Source organism: Mauremys reevesii, linkage group 15, assembly GCF_016161935.1.
Source record: "Mauremys reevesii isolate NIE-2019 linkage group 15, ASM1616193v1, whole genome shotgun sequence".
Taxonomy (NCBI): domain Eukaryota; kingdom Metazoa; phylum Chordata; order Testudines; family Geoemydidae; genus Mauremys; species Mauremys reevesii.
Genome location: NC_052637.1, coordinates 27,998,873 through 28,016,329, shown reverse-complemented (window position 1 = coordinate 28,016,329; position 17,457 = coordinate 27,998,873). Strand labels below are relative to the sequence as shown.

The 17,457-nt window shown below is 37.7% G+C and overlaps 1 protein-coding gene across 16 annotated transcripts in view; it reads right to left on the bottom strand.

Annotated features, from left to right (window-relative positions):
• TNRC6C (trinucleotide repeat containing adaptor 6C) overlaps positions 1-17,457 on the bottom strand; it is a 610,512-nt gene that overhangs the window by 78,187 nt on the left and 514,868 nt on the right. The window contains exon 1 of one of the 16 annotated variants that reach the window (XM_039501302.1): positions 3,817-4,039. The exons of the other annotated variants lie outside the window; for them this stretch is intronic. Coding sequence (XP_039357236.1) covers positions 3,817-3,841 — 25 coding nt within the window. The 5' untranslated portion in view covers positions 3,842-4,039. Of the gene's footprint in view, positions 1-3,816; positions 4,040-17,457 lie in introns of those variants that run through there. 16 annotated transcript variants of the gene reach the window in all.

Sequence of the window (17,457 nt, the reverse complement as noted above, 5' to 3'; positions counted from 1 at the left end):
TATTTATACATATAGAGAACATGAAAAGGTGGAAGTATGCATACCAACAGGAAGAGTCTAATCAATTGAGATGAGCTATCATCAGGAGGAGAAAAAAAAACTTTTGAAGTGATAATTAAGATGACCCATAGAAGGTGTGAAGAGAACTTAACATAGGGAAATAGATTCAATTACTGTAATGACCCAACCATTCCCAGTCTGTTTAGGCCTGAGTTAATTGTATCTCATTTGCATATTAATTTGAGTTCAGCAGTCTCTCTTTGGAGTCTGTTTTCAGTCTGAAGTGTTCAACCTCTCTAACCACTCAGTGACAGACTTGAAGGTGGCAGTTTTGCAACAAAAAAACTTCAAAAACAGATTCCAAAGAGAGACTGCTGAACTCAAATTAATATGCAAATTAGATACAATTAACTCAGGCCTAAACAGAGACTGGGAATGGTTGGGTCATTACACTAATTGAATCTATTTTCCTATGCTAAGTTCTCCTCACACCTTCTATGGGTCATCTTAATTATCACTTCAAAAGTTTTTTTTCTCCTCCTGATGATAGCTCATCTCAATTGATTAGACTCTTCCTGTTGGTATGCATACTTCCACCTTTTCATGTTATCTGCATGTATAAATATCTCATGTCTGTGTGTTCCATTCTATGCATCCGAAGAAGTGAGCTGTAGCTCACGAAAGCTCATGCTGAAATAAATTAAAGAGGGGAGTGACAGTTTCAATCTCAATGCCACGTTAGTCAGTATTTTATAAGTATTTATATTAGGATAGCTTCTAAAAGCCCCAAATCACGATCGGGGGCCCATTTTGCTGGGTACTGTACAAATATAGAAAGGAGACAATCCCTGCACTAAAGGGTTTACAATCTAAAGCCAAACAAAGGATACAGTTCTTCATAAGCATTGCCAAAGTTTGTTTTAAAAAAATAAAACTGTTAGGACCCAAAAGTGAAATGAACATTACAACATTTAATATTGGAAATTCAATTACTATTTTATTTATCTGCTTTCAGGATGCCATATTTACCCTGCAAACTGATGACAAACACTTAAAGCAAGGGGAACAGGAAACCAGTCTGCTTTAGGAATCTGATGTCCAGGAGTCCTGTGCAGGAAACAGACTAGTTTGAGCATCAGTCTTGATAGGTCATTGAAGATGGAACAGATTTTTAAACATTGCTGTGTGTTTGTTGAGTCTACATATGCATCCTGTTCACAATGTAGTTCACTTGAAAAGTAAAATTTAATACACAGTCAATCAGAAAGGAAAAATTCTACTATAACACAATTACTGTGGACTTGTATAATACATTTGATCTGGTAAGTTCAAATGCTTTCCACGCCTAGTTTCACAACTATCCTGTCAGTATTATACCCATTTCACAGATGAGGAAAAAAAATGAGGCACACCGAGATTAACCTACACAAGGTCACACAGCAAGTGAGCTGTCAAGATGAGACTAAATCTTACAAATGATTCCTAGTACCCTAGAAGGAAGGAAAATAAAATAGAGTCACAGAGTTTAAGGCCAGAAGGGCTAGTCTGACCTCCTATACATCACAGGCCAGCAACACCAACCAGCACCCACACACTAAACACAACAATCAAAATGTGATCAAATAAAGGAAATGATCTTAAGGAGGCAAATAATTTTAGCTATATATTTCAGACAGATGTAATTTAATAGCTATTATGTTGTATACTAAATTCATCCATCAATATTTCACCTTTGGGAACAATTTAAAATTGAGGTTGTCACTTCTTTGTGGCCATTTCCATATTCCACAAAACCACCTGCAAAACGGCACCATGAGCAGTTTCTGTTCAGAAACAGCCTAGGACTGGAAATAGCCGGCATTTTGCTGTTCAGGATTAATGGTTCATTAGGAAAGCTGAATGGAGAAAGCCTGAGGACGGGCTACCTCCAACATGCATAGATTTAAGCAGTGTCACCAATAATCACTAATAATTCAGTCCCTCCTTTACAAAGAGTAAAAGACAGACAATATTTTATCATTAAGAACTGTGGTGAAATATACTTTTAAAACTTTGATTTAGTTACTCATTCAAAATAGAAGCCAATTTTTTTTTTGCTCCAACAGCCCATAATTAGCTTGAACAATTCAAATATTAGTTTTGAGTTTGGCAGCACCATCAAAAGTAAACAGATAACAAATATGAACTCTGAGAAGAGCAAAAAATGAAGAAAAGCTTCTTTTATCCATAAACTCATTAACAAACAGAACACCCATTCCATATATCATGCAGTCTACTCAAAAGTTACAACCCCTCCAGTGATATCAAGTGGTTTACATAAACTATTTCTTTTCAACTTTGCATTCTATTCTAGAAAAAAATAATGTACACTATCCATATCTCCCAAATTTCAATTTGTACACTGCACACAGTTCAAACTAATTACACCTAATAAGTTTCAACCATAATGAAAGAGTCAACTGATTTACAAAAACATATTGGAGGGGGGAGAGGGGAATTGGATGAAATATCAGAGACTGGCTCAGATTTTTGATAGTTGCACATTAACAGATTTTAAAAAGAAAAAAAATGAAAAGCTCAAGTTCACTTATAAAACCTCTCCCCCCCCCCTTAGGGGGAAAGGGGAAAAAAAACCTTTAAAGATAAAAACAAAACCTTCTCTCATTACAAGAAAATCTTATTCTAGGTTTTAATTATTTTTTCAGCCAACATAATAAAAACTCAATTAATTGGTTAATTTTGCGAGCAACGACTAAAGCCAGTGACATCAGTCCTGCTGAGGACTTTAAATCACAGTACTAATCAGATAAAGTTTATGTATCCTGATCAGGCAAGTCAAAAAAGGACAACTACTTCTCTCCCAAAATAAGAAGTAGCTCACTGTAGTGATTCAAGTGGACATCTTAACAGAATTCTAAAAACATTACAATAAATGTTAATAAAATAAATAAGAATTGCCAGAAAGGCATTTAAATGCTTAGCTCGAATGTAGTCTAATTTTTATACAGAAAAAAATTGAGAGTCGGAACATTCATTTTAAAGAATAAGATGCAGCATGAAGTAAGAAAAAACATCTCAATTCAAGTGCTACTAGCTGGATTGTCAGATATGTTTAACAACATTAGCAGATTTTGTCTAATTTCATCAATCCTGGGGTCCGGGCAAATTTAAAACTGTTGTACATTTGAAGGCACGCAAGAAGCCAATTTACAACTATTCTCAGATTTAAAGTCCCAAGATGAATTCTTGAAAGTATTGTGTCCAAAATTTCTTCCAAAGAACAGTGACTGTATAAATGCTCAAACTGCCAAACTGTGCTAGAAAAACATATAGTGTGAGAAGATAGTTAAAAAATAAGAGAATTCAATAGAACAATTTAAAAAAAATTAAGTAAGCAAGTGGAAAAGCCTGTTAATCTAGTTTAATTTTCTGCACCAAGATATTAAAATGTAGCTTGTTTCCTCCAATGCAAGAGCTTTTAAAATGCATCAAGAAAAACAAGCAGAATAAAGAGCATTCTTCATTATTAGTGGGGATTCCACTAAATACTAACTCTCTGAAACTAAAACAATAGTAAATAATGACAAATAATTCAATTTTCTGCTCAGTGCAGCATATCTTTAGCAAACAGCTCTTTCTGTGAGGACGCCATTTTATCAAACCTGAAATGCAGCCAAAAGCTTAGGACGCTGTGCCGCTGCTCTGTCTCTGAAATGTTATGTAATAAATTGATTTAACAGAAGCAGATGCTATTTGCGCAGGGTTTTTTGTGGAGGCTTTTTCTGCTCTAAAAGGGGCTGATGGGTAATGAAATACCTGAGGAAAGGTGCCGCCCAACCATCCTAGGAGACGCTACATTGTGTGCAGAGCTGTCTCTATTCCTTCATCTATGTTCGCCTGGGCTCTCAGCTTCAATATGTCGGCTGTGTACAGTGTGAGCCTCATCCTGTAGAGCTGCCAAGAAAATCTCTCGGTGCAAGCGTGCGTCCAGACAACCTGCAAGCTCAGTCGGGCCTTACTTGCGCTGGCTTTGGAAATGCCCTTTCCACACAGGGAGCTCCCCCCCCCCCCCAGCCCCTGGCAATCTCCAGCCCCTTTAACTCTGGGTTAAGGAATCAACAGACTTGGATTTTTAATCTTTGATTATCTAATTGCAGCTGACACTAAACCGATCTTCCTTCCTCTTTAAATTCTTTCAACTGTCACAAAACATTTTCACTTCAGGACCTAGCTACAATTAGCACTGTAGCTGCTTTTCTTCTGTATTTTGAAAGTCAGCCAAAAGAACAACCGCATATTGCTGATTGGCTGCATGCAAATACATTCCTGCCTCCTTTATGTCTTCCTCCTTTCCACTCCCTCTATGACAACGGCTCTAGACATTTGGCATACCAACAGTAGCTGTAATATTCGGAGCAAGTCCCATATGTAAATTGGCAAGCTGACAAATTCTTAATTACTTTCCTGCCTCTATCTAAAAAAAGATCTAAGCAACAAACATGAGAGCATATTAATCAAAGCCCCTGTTTATAAACGTACAGCACAGCAGTCCAAAACAATACATCAGACTGAGATGCTTCTTGCCTTGCTTGCTATGCAGAAGAAGAAAAAATTCTTAAATAATTGCAGGCTGGAGACCACTAGTTATCTTGCAGACTTGTGAACGTATACAGTGTGAACAAAAATAAACATGATGATCTGACATTTTCAAGACCTAAACCGTATCATGAGTTTATTAATACATATGTACAGTAGCTTATATTGATGCATAGGTACAAAAGCTTTAACAGGTGCATATTCACCCCTCCCCCAATATTTTTAATGCACTGCCTTTGCAACTACTTTCCTTCCTCACTTTCCTCCTCTCCCTCTCCTCTGCCTGAAATACAAACTAATTTTATATTAAATTCAACATGTTTTAAGTCTGCAGTTACAATTCTTATCAGACTTATCTGAGCTGTCTTATCCATTAAATTAGATTGCACATCATTGATGCCTCTTTGAAGGTTTGGTTGCATTCTTAGAATTGCTACCGCTGTAACATCTCAGTACAATCACCACTGTCAAATTTGTGGGTGAAGTTATTAGTCTCACTTAATAAATATTCTTGAAAGTGCTTTTTTTTTTATTCGAAGACATTTACTCTCCATTTGTTTGTAATAACCTCAGAATCCTGAGTAGGCACAACTTATATCTAAGTAAGTTACAAGCCTGAAAATAAAATTTCCCCTCTGACCGTGTCTATTTCAATTTGGGAAAAAACCCACTATTTTGAATGGAACTAGTACATATAGACAAGATCTGATATCAACTTAATCCACTAAAACAGATTTGCTGTAATTTCTCCTAATACTTTCTCTTCATTTAGCTAGACTTAAAACTTTTTTGGTTTCACTAACTCAAATAGATAAATATTTCTGAAGTTCTAAAAATCATAATCCATGAACGCAAAGGAAGATTTCTAGCATGATCATTCCTTCATCTTTTGGTGCAGGCAAATTCTATAGGAAGCACAATAAGCACAAAGGGTAAAAAATTTAAAAAGCACCTAAGTGACTTATGCACCTAAATCCCTGTCAAAAGGCCTGAATAGGTACCACACTGGTGCTCCCACTCAAGATGCTTCACTGATTCTGTCCTTCCGCACGTTACAGAAAAAGAGCCAGAAGAAAAACCATTAACCCGAACTCATCTCGGGGGTTGTCAGCATTAACAGGTTGCCTAACAAGTCCAAACAGTACCTGCTGGCTCCCCACCTTCTCATTGACTGTTTTTTTCTTTACATCATTTACCCCATTTCCTCTTGCATTAATTAGCTAACCTGCTCAAGTAATTAGTAGCCTTTGATTAATATACCTGTTCCGCTAATGTGTGCATTTGGGCTATAGTCATTCAACTTATGAACTAAACCAGTGATACTCAGACTGAGGCTTGGGAGCCACAAGTGACTCTTTGCAGTGTCTCCTGTGGCTTTTTGAAGCACACGATAACACTGTGTGATTTAATTATTAACCAATCTCAGTTATTAGCCAATCAGGATGCTTTTACTATGTTATTAACCAACTGTAGTTGATAAAATAATACTTGGTCAGTCATTTTGCTGAGATATAGATACATATAGGTAGAAGAAAACAACACAACAAAAACCCAAGCACACAAAGTACAGTAGAACCTCAGCATTACGAACACCTTGGGAATGGAGGTTGTTCGTAACTCTGAAATATTCGTAACACTGAACAAAGCATTATGGTTGTTCTTTCAAAAGTTTACAACTGAACATTAATTTAATACAGCTTTGAAACTTTACTATGCAAAAGAAAAATGCTGCTTTTAGCCATCTTAATTTAAATGAAACAAGCATAGGAAGTTTCTTTACCTTGTCAAATAATCTTTTTTTAAACTTTGTCTTTTTTTTTTTTTTTTTAGTAGTTTACATTTTAACACAGCACTGTTCTGTATTTGCTTCCCCTCTCTCTCTTTCCATCTCTCTCCGGCTGGATTGCATACTTCTGGTTCCAAATGAGGCGTGTGGTTACTCAGTCAGTTTGTAACTTTGAGGTACTACTGTACTTGACCATCCTGTCACAGTCTTATTCAAAGTCAATGGGACTAAGGTACTTTTGGAAACTTTACCCAAAGACCACTGGTATCAGCTGGTTAATGAAAACTGAACTTTACTTTTTCTTTTTATACTGACTGCATAGTATCAGACTTGGTCCCACTAATATGAAAACTATTACTTAACCATATTATGGATGACATGTGTGCATTGATTCAATACACACATAACTGTTAAGCTTTAGTGGCTGAAGCAATATAATAACCATCACACACAAAACTGCATTAATAAAATGATTTTCTATTTAAAGTATAATTCAAATGTAAGCAGCATGTGTACACTCATCTTTTCATCTAAACCTTATGTTGTCAAATTTATAGAAAATGCCTATTTCATAATCCAAATGATCCAGCTATCCTATTACATTGCAAGGTAGTGACACTATAACCTACATATATCCAGAGGAATGGCTAATCACTGATATAAAAACTGATCATTTTGCTAGATGTTCTATTCCTTTTTTAAATAATAAATCAGATATTTGCTATAAAAAGGTTTAATCTTTACGTAACTAATAAGATATTGCAGCTCCCTGTGTTAGCTAAATAGTAGTAGAATGCAAGTTCATTTTATTTCAGGATCAATCACGATTATATAATACTGTATGTCTTAAAGTTATTTCATAACATACTTAAAAAACCCCAACAAATTAAAGACCACTCCACTATGCTTAAAGTTCTTCTTAGGGTCTTTATCTATAATCCATATTTGCTCTTTCTGGTGGCCAACAGGTAAACATTAATCTGATTCCTGTGTGAAATCCATTCTGGATAATTTTTGTTAGTTAGCAGCTAGCTAGTATCAAATCGAATGCCAACTTACACCCATTACAAACAACTTTTGTCACTTCATTTCAGTGTTCCAACTATTTTTACTACTGCCATTGAATATAACCATTAAAAGTTACAGGCAATTATAAATCTGACAACCTGATTTTTCCTCCTCCCCCATTAATTTTATTGATTTTTTTTAACAAAGCACTTCGTTAAAATAAAGAACATGCAGGTGAACTTTTGTAATAGTTTGCAAAATTTGTTTTAGCACGAGGAAGACTGCAGTTAACATCCTGCTCCTGCAAGCATTTTATTTAAATACACTCTGATGCAAGTTGCAAAATAATCCTAAATAAAGTAAGTTGCGGCAAAGCCAAATTGAATCATATATATATTTAATAATCACTTTGAATAACATAACAAAGATATTATTTATCTTAAATACAAACAGGTTTACTTTGGCGTGAACATATAACAGGGAGACTACTACTTCTGACAGTTCACTTTCCTTCACAACATTTTAGAGCAATATTTGAAAGAGAAAAACTTGTTTCACACTAACAACACTATTTCTTGTCAGCCTTTTCAAAGTGTTCATCTAATACTAGTAAGCATGTTTGGTTCTCCAGTTACATATTTAAATTTCACCAGCATCAGCACATACAGTTTCTATCCAAGGGCCCCTGCCAACAACCAAGTTCTCTTCCAGTCATTTTAACCATTTGATGTGTAACCAACAAATAAAAGGACTAATTTTATTTTGTTATAAGCTTAAGTAGAATCAATTTTATAAATCAATTATCTCCTAAGACAAGGTCTAATACAGGACACACGATTGTAATTCTACCTTAGTATTCTGATAAAACTTACCTTTAACAAGACACTACAGGTTTATGGAGAGCTGACTTTCCTAAGAACTAATAAAAAAGGAATGTGTTAAAATAAATTTTAAGATGTTACATGTAAGCCTGTAGCTATATGGAACTGGCAAATCAGTTTATTTATAGGAGTGACTTCAGTAAAATCACCATAGTTTGCTTTCTAACCATGTTCAATAGTTAAAAAATACAATAATTTTTCCATTCCATTTTTAAACAAAAAAAACCTTTTTTTTCCAGTACTAGGAATAAGGACTATTTTAACTAACTAATGAGAACATTAGGGAATAGCTTTTTTTGTATGTTCCATACAAACAGAAGATATTATTCTTGCAACTTTTAAAGCAGTCCATATAAGAGACTTATAAACAAGGCCAGAAATATTTTTTGAAAAAGGAACTCAAATTTGAAAAACTGTCATTTAGTAATCACTTCCAACTCCTGCTCTGAACCCCTAAGCCAACAGAGAAAAAATATATCTGAAAACAAGCCAAAGTAGACAGTGGCATTGCTATGAGTTAATAACTACTGAAAGCCATGAGCTAAGTTCCATTTCTAAATCTAGAATGTTTCCCTATTTGTTTTGCTGTTGATTTTGATTAGTGCTTTACCTCTAGTTTCATTGATTTTCACTCTATTTTTATTTTATCATCAACAGCTTCTGTTTTACAAAAAAAGGAATTAGTGATGACTGTCCACATGTCAAAAAAACGTAAACTAAACTAAAATGGTTTGTTTTGGTTAAATGCAATAAAGTTGGGATTTCTGAGCTCTCATTTTTACCAAGCCTGTGAATACTCAGCCTGCTGTGTCTATTTGTTAAAGAGACACCATCAACTTGAAATATAGTCTGTTAAAAATTAGTTAAAAGTAGTTTCAGATACCACAACTGTCTGAGTATTCCTAACATTCTTGTAGGTTTATAACTACATTTTCCTGTTTTAAAAATGCTTCTTCCACCTGAGTGAAACATCATCCATAAAACAAATGGGGAAAGTGACCGCAGTGGAATGGGGAAATTGTCAATTCCAAAAGTGCTGTCAAATGTGTAAAGCAAACAAAAATATTTTCCCCATCCAAACTTTCAGTCATATTTATTGCAGGTATTAACATTTTCAGACAGAAGTGTGATTTCTTAAGTTGCACATTATAAAACTAGAGTACTACACAAATATATGGTAAAATATGAGGCTCTATTTTCACCAGGGGTTTCTAACAACTATACTGTATAACACCCAGAATGAAGCTTCAGTTTGTCTGATTTACCAGGAGCTAGAGAAAAAATAAAATTCTATTTGTTACAGGAATTTTTTTAAACATGTTTTCCTTGACTAAGCAGTAGCTCAGGATACCTTTGGAATAATTTTTCTGTCATATAGTAACTGATTTTTCCTCCGAACAAAATAGAGACACATGAAGGTATTTCCTAATAGCAGCTACAGAATTTAGAATCCAAACAGCTAGTCTTCAGTTAATTTTTTAATTGGAAAAACAATTATTTTCCTAAATGCCTTACCTCTAAAAAGCATCTGTTAGACAGTCCTCCAAGAAATGAGGTTAAACATGGACCTCTATAATTCTCAGGAGACTGAAATCAAGATGACTTTATCCATATACATTAGACAACATATTTGCTGTCCTGAACACATCTTGTCTTTATAAGCCATTACACTAAATTATAAGGCCATGCCACCCCCAGGAATTCTAAATTAAAATATGGCAACAAAAGTGAAGCTAAGTAATATGTGATGAAATTAGTATCCTGAGATGTGAATATAGCTCATTTAGTTTTTCCTGTGATATTACTGTATAAAACAAAATTTTATACATTACACACACACAAAAAACACAATTAAACCCAAATAGGAAATATATGGTCTATATAATAGCATTCACAAATTCCTATTTGTTCAGAACACTTATTTCAAACTAAACAGAATACAGTACAAACATTATTTAACAAATTTGCAGCCAATGAGCTTTTAAAACCCAAAATAAAAGCTGTATTCTCTCCAGAACCATAGGGACTGAAAGAAAAAAAGATCAGTATTAACGCTGGCATCAACCCATGGGCTGGAAAATAATGAGATACTGCCACTGCTGTCAAACCCTCACTTTTCAGCGCACAAGAGGTGCACTTTTAAATCGGCCTGTATCTGTTCAGTTCTCAGAATGATCTGGTTTTTCACATCATATTGACTACTGCACGTATTATTACTTGTTTTCATTTCTTTTTATACGTTACTGATCAGTTGTATGAAAACCTTCTGCTTTCCAATCGAAAAAACCATGATGCTCAGAAGCTTCATCATAATTCCTGCAGGATCATGAACATTTCTGTGAGTTAATGCATGCCAGTTTCATAATGCTGAATTGCAGGAAAATGATCTTTAAGAAAAACTAATACCGATTGTGTCATTTAAACCTGGCACTTCTAATCAAACACACTTTGGCTATCTGGACACTGCTATACCAACTTTGTTACTTATAACAAAACAAAGAAGGACATATTACTTGCTATTCTTGTTCTCTAAGAACAGTTGCCAGCTATAGTCTTCATTCTCATGGATCATGCGGTACTAGCTAGAAATGTTCCACCTCATTAAAGGATGACACTACTGGTGACATACTGGGGTTGATTGGAGGAGAAGAAAAAAGGTACAGACCAATTTCCAACATCATTATTTGCAGGGAAGAAAAGGAATAGCAACTGGAAGCTACACACATAGCTTTCTTTAACTACAATCTTGAAAAGAAGCCCAAAAGAGCTGAAAGCTACACACATAGCTTTCTTTAACTACAATCTTGAAAAGAAGCCCAAAAGAGCAATTCTGTATGTTATGAGTTTTAGGATTGTTTTTATTATTTGACTCCAGGATAAGGATTTGGACAGTGATACTTCTGTACAAAATGCTTTTATTTTTAAAGAAAACTAGTAGTGTCAAAAACAATGTTCTTGTGAAACGGAGTTTAAAATACTTAACATTAAATGTATACAGCAGAACCTCAGATTTATGAACTGACTGGTCAACCACACAATTCATCTGGAACCAGAAGTATGCAATCAGGCAGCAGCAGAGATTGGGGAAAGGGCGGTTGGGGGTGGGGGGGGGAATACAGTACAGTCCTGTGTTAAACGTAAACTATTAAAAAATAAAGGCAAAAGTTTTTAAAAAATTTGACACGGTAAGGAAACTGTTTCTGTGCTTGTTTCATTTAAATTAAGATGGTAAAAGCAGCATTTTTTTCTGCACAGTAAAGTTTCAAAGCTGTATTCAATCAATGTTCAGTTGTAAACTTTTGAAAGAACCACCATAATATTTTGTTCAAAGTTCCGAAGGTTTCAGAGTTACGAACAACCTCCATTCTCGAGGTGTTTGGCACTCTCAGGTTCTCTCGTAGTTAGGTCAAAGAATAAAAGATTTTTACATTACTTACATCTGTATATTGACATTCCTAACGAATATGAAACTTTTTTATCTTACCTCTTAAGTATTACTCATCCAGATCCAAACCAACAACAACAAAATTATACCCGCTTCACTGACACATAGTAATGATATATTTACTGGAATTAATCCTTACATTACTTATATTTACAGAACATCCTTTTTAACTCCTTGGCACCAGGATGAACATTCTGAGGAGTATTTTGAATAGGTCAATAATAGGATTGAGTGGATAAGGAAGACTAATTATAAGAGGGTATTACAGGAAGAAAAGGGGCAATAGTGAGTACTTGATGACCAGATGTACTTGCCTTTAACTGCTCTCTGCGGCTGGAAGGGTTATATGGAGGCCCATGGAGGATACTGGATACACACGTTTGAAGTTAACTAAGCAGCAACAGACTCTTAAGATAGTTTGCACTAGGAGTGAGACACTGGACCAACAGTGACCCTCTTGCCCTTTAGTTGAGGCTAATGAAGGACAGGTCTTTGGTTAAAATAAAGACACCATTATTTATCATGTGAGTACAGAAACAGCACCTGATCTGTCATAGCAGAATGGAGACTTGGTCAGACGACACTGAGTCCAATATTGACCCAATCAACTCTTGTTAGGCACCTAGCTCATCATGCAGTGAGAGAATCAAGCAGGTGGAGGTGTCTTGTTATTTACATGTAAACTTAGCTGAAGGATATCTTAAGATAATTGTTGTTACTTGGTTCACGATTGCTTGGACACTATGACATCTGTGTGACTATTTGAAGTGGTTTTTGGTTCTTCTCATACAACTATACTCTGTTTAGTATTGCACTGCGCTCCTGAATATACAAGGATACATCAGGATTACCACGAATTTCTGTTAAATAGCCAGCTACACTGGTTGAGAAATGACCATATTTGAGAGAAGGCTGGCTTGACCAGTGGTTGGGACTTGAAAATGACTAACTGACCCTCATGGTGGGGTGACTCAAAAGGCCTTCTTTTCCAAGAGCAGCTGCTGATCTGGCCATTATCTTGGTAAAAATTCAAGGTGCTGAGTTCAGATATAACAGTGGTTCCAGAATAGGAACCATGGATGAGAGTTTTAAGCCTGGTCTACACTAGGCGTTTAAACCGGTTTTAGGAGCGTAAAACCGATTTAACGCCACAACCGTCCACACTAGGAGGCACCTTATATCGATTTTAATGGCTCTTTAAACCGGTTTCTGTACTCCTCCCTAACGAGAGGAGTAACGCTAGTATCGGTATTAACATATCGGATTAGGGTTAGTGTGGACGCTGATCGACGGCATTGGCCTCCGGGAGCTATCCCACAGTGCACCAGTGACCGCTCTGGACTGCAATCTGAACTCGGATGCAGTGGTCAGGTAGACAGGAAAAGCCCCGCGAACTTTTGAATATTTCCTGTTTGCCCAGCGTGGAGCTCCGATCAGCACGGGTGGCGATGCAGTCCGAAATCAAAATAAAAAAAGAGCTCCAGCACGGACCATGCGGATGTGATCGCTGTAAGGGCAGGCAAATCTGTTCTATCAGCGCTCCGTTACAGAAGACGAAATTCAAAATCATTTTTTAAATATCTCCAGACAGACGCCATAGCAGGGACTCAGCGCACTGCTGCGTGGCAAGCGTAACGGAAAGCCAAAGAATCAAATGGACGCTCATGGACTGGAGGACTCAAGCTATCCCACAGTTCCTGCAGTCTCTGAAAAGCATTTGCATTCTTGGCTGAGCTCCAAATGCTTCTAGGGTCAAAAACAGTGTCCGCGGTGGGTCAGGGCATAGCTAGGCAATTTACGCACCCCCCCACCCACCCCCAGAAGTGAAAGGGAAAACAATCCTGTCTTGACTCTTTTACATGTCACCCTATCTTTACTGAATGCTGCAGATAGATGCGATGGTGCAGCACTCAACACCAACATCCTTGCTCCCCCACCGCCATGGGTGACTGATGGTACAATAAGACTGATACCCATTGTCATCATCAGCCTATTGGCACATGGGGCAGTGCAAAAGGCCTGGTAACCATGCGTACTAGCATCGGTCAGGTTGATCAAGGGCGCCTGGCCCTAATTTTTCCTGGTAGATGGTACAATATGGCTGATAACCATCATCATCATAGCAACAGGGGGCTGAGCTTCATCAGCCCCCACCCTTCATGTGTAAAGAAAAGATTCAATTGCCCCTGGACTAGCAGCAGGATGCTGGGCTCCTCTCCTCCACACTCCTTAATGTCCTATGTGGACTATCATAGCAACTGGAGGCTGCCTTCCACTCATTTCTCACTAACAAGTATTCCTGCATTCTTTATTACTTCATCACACAAGTGGGGGGACAATGCTATGGTAGCCCAGGAAGGCTGGGGAAGAATGGAATGAACAGGTGGGGTTGTTGCAGGAGCACCCCCTGTGAATAGCATACAGCTCATAATCTATGCAGGATCTGACACAGAGCAGCTGTGCTCTCTGGTTCTCTGATACAGTGGTTCTCTAGTACACTTGCCCATATTCTAGGCAGGACTGATTCTATTTTTAGATACCAAAAAGGAGGGATTGACTCAGGGAGTCATTCCCAATTTAACTTTGCGCCTGGCTAAGAGCAGCCAGGGGCACTTATGACAGCAGCAAATGGAACAGTGCAAAAGGACTGGTAGCCATGCCCATCTTATTACCAATTTCTGGTATGGTAGATGGTACAATATGGCTGATAACCATCGCTGCTATCATGGAAAAGCAAAGCATGCAGCTGTGTGCCACTGCTGAATCGCCTCTGTGAGCGGCATCTAGTACACATACGGTGACAGTCACAAAAGGCGAAACAGGCTCCATGATTGCCATGCTATGGCATCTTCCAGGGCAATCCAGGGAAAAAAAGGCATGAAATGCTTGTCTGCAGTTGCTTTCCCAGCGGAAGGAGTGACTGACGACATTTACCCAGAACTACCCGCGACAATGATTTTTGCCGCATCAGGCACTGGGATCTCAACCCGGAAATTCAAAGGGGGGGGGGGGGCGGAGGCTGCGGGAACTATGGGATAGCTACGGAATAGCTACCCACAGTGCAATGCTCCAGAAATCGACGCTAGCCTCGGACCGTGGACGCACACCACCGATTTAATGTGTTTAGTGTGGCCGCGCACACTCGATTTTATACAATCTGTTTTACAAAACCGGTTTATGTAAATTCGGAATAATCCCGTAGTGTAGACGTACCCTAAGATCAGAATCTAGAGGTAAACTTCTGTAGACCTAATGAAAAGAGGATTCTTTTGAGTTGACTGGTCAGGCTCTATTTGAAAACTCCATACCCACAGGAATGAATTTAACTTCTTCAAACCCTGCACTGGCTTGGTCTAAGAAGAGTGAGTAAAATTGCAGAAAGGTTTGTAACCTCTTCTTCGTCTTCTAGTAATGTCCTTATGGGTGCACTATTTTATGTGACTACTGAGCAGTACTCACAGCTGGACTTCAGACTGCAGACAACACAGCATTTCCAATAGAAGCATCTAATCTAGAATACTGGACCACTGAGTAATGATTGGAAAAGATATGTATGAAAGGCCAATGGTTGCCTAAATGTCCAAAAGAGGAACATTTCTGAGTAATGCAATAGACGCAGATAAGGATCTTGTGGAAAGGGCCAACACTTTACAAGGAGGTTGTATATTTGAAGATTTAAAACACAATCTGATACAGTCATAAATCCATCTAGAAAGTCTCTGGGTGGAAAATCGTCAAACCTTTGGCTCTATCTGCGACAGGAAATCAACCAGACTGTTAGTGTTGAAGGCCTGGGCTACATTAGTCTGTTATTTTGGAGTTAGCCGAGTTAATTCAGAAAAAAAAAAGATTCTGTCCATACGACCAACCCGTTTTTTTTTATTTAAAGAGCTCTTTAATCCGACTTCTGTACTCCACCTTGACAAGTGGAGTAGTGCTTAAATCGAGATCGCAATCCCAGGTTAAAGGTATTGTGGATACAATTCAACATTATTAGCCTCTGGGAGCTATCCCAGAATGCTCCCTTGTGACCACTCTGGACAACACAGGTAAAAATTTTGGGTATGGGTGTAACATGACTTTGTTCTTGCAAAATACAGTAAATGAAGGATCTACCATTAGAACTCCTATTTCACCAATCCTATGAACAGAGGTGATAGCCACCAAAAAGACTATCTTCTGAGATAAATCAATGAGGGAAGAGGTAGTCCTTGGCTCAAAGGGAGGTCCCAATCAGGCATCTAAGAAGTACTTTCAAATCCCAAACAGGGGTGGGTTCCTTAAGTTGTGGAAAGAGTCCTCTCAGAAATATTGCATTTGTAAGATGGGTGAAGACAGACTCCTTCAACAGCTGAATGAAAGGCTGTTATAACAGCCAAATGGACCTTGACAGAGGTCACAGATAAACCTGTGTTCTTCAGTCCTAGGAGGTAATCCAGGATGATCAAGAGGGAAAAGTGGGCAGGAGGAACACTTCTCTGGACACACCATGGGCTCCACTTGTGAAGGTAAATGGATCTAGTGGAATCATTCCTAGAGTTTAATACCTTTTTAACCTCCTTAAAAACAGAGGTCAACTGTAGTTGCATAAACCATCAAAGAGCAAGGCTTTGAGATGAAGTGACCAAGTTGGGATGAAGAGTACGGCCGAAGTCTTGGGAAAGAAGATGAGGAATCAATGGAAGGCTGATCTTCTGACAGATAGCTAGGTGAATCAAGTAAGGGTACCATATCCGTCTGAGCCACATTGGGACTATTGATATAATCCTGGCTTTGTTGTGTTTGATCTTGTTGATCACTTTCATCATCAGGGGTGTTGGGGGAAAACATATAGAAGGACTCTTTGTCCATGGAACTAGGAAAGCATCTCTCAGAAAGAGAGGACCCTGGACCTCCCCCTCCCACAAAGCAAAAAAGTGTTTGCATTTCTTATTAGTCATCATACCAAAAAGGTCTACTTCTGGGATCTCCCCAGGTTTGAAACATTTGATTGAGGATTTGGGGATTCAGCTCCCATTCCTAGTCCTGGGAGAAGTGCTTGCTGAGGTCATCTACTACAGGACTTTTTAACCTTTTTCTTTCTGAAGCCCCCCTCAAAATGCTATAAAAACTCCAAGGCCTACCTATGCCACAATGTTTTTTCTGCACATCCACTAGATTAAAAGCTGTATTAAATGGATTGTTTTACAATTAAACACACACACACAATATATTAAAAAGGACAATATAGGTTCAGAAAAATTGAATATTAATTTTATTTTCTCAGTGTCAAACTTGTTGGTGCTGATCAACAATTCTGTCAAGACATGGGGGTATCTTTGACAAGCACACGCGCACGTCATGGTCAATGTTCATCCTGGTTCGGTACTTTGTTTTCATTTGTGTCATGGCTGAAAATACAGCTTTGCACAAGTAGGTGATACTAAAGAAGATCAAACTTTCAGTGCTGCAGAAGAAGCAGGGATGTATTCATTGGAACACTCACACCAAAATGTCTCCAGTGGCATTTCTTTGAGGGACCTATCTGACAAAAAGTCAATGAGCTCTTCTAACAATTTTGATGTGACATTAAATGGAAGTTTAGCATCAATGTTCTCACTAAAGGGGTTTGTAGTCCATATATGTGTAGCAGCTTGATGAGTTTGGGAAAATGAGCATTAAATTTGTTAAGCAGACCAGATAGATGCGCTGCTATCTGAGGTTTAATTATACCAATGTTTCTTTTCTGAATGAAAGAATGC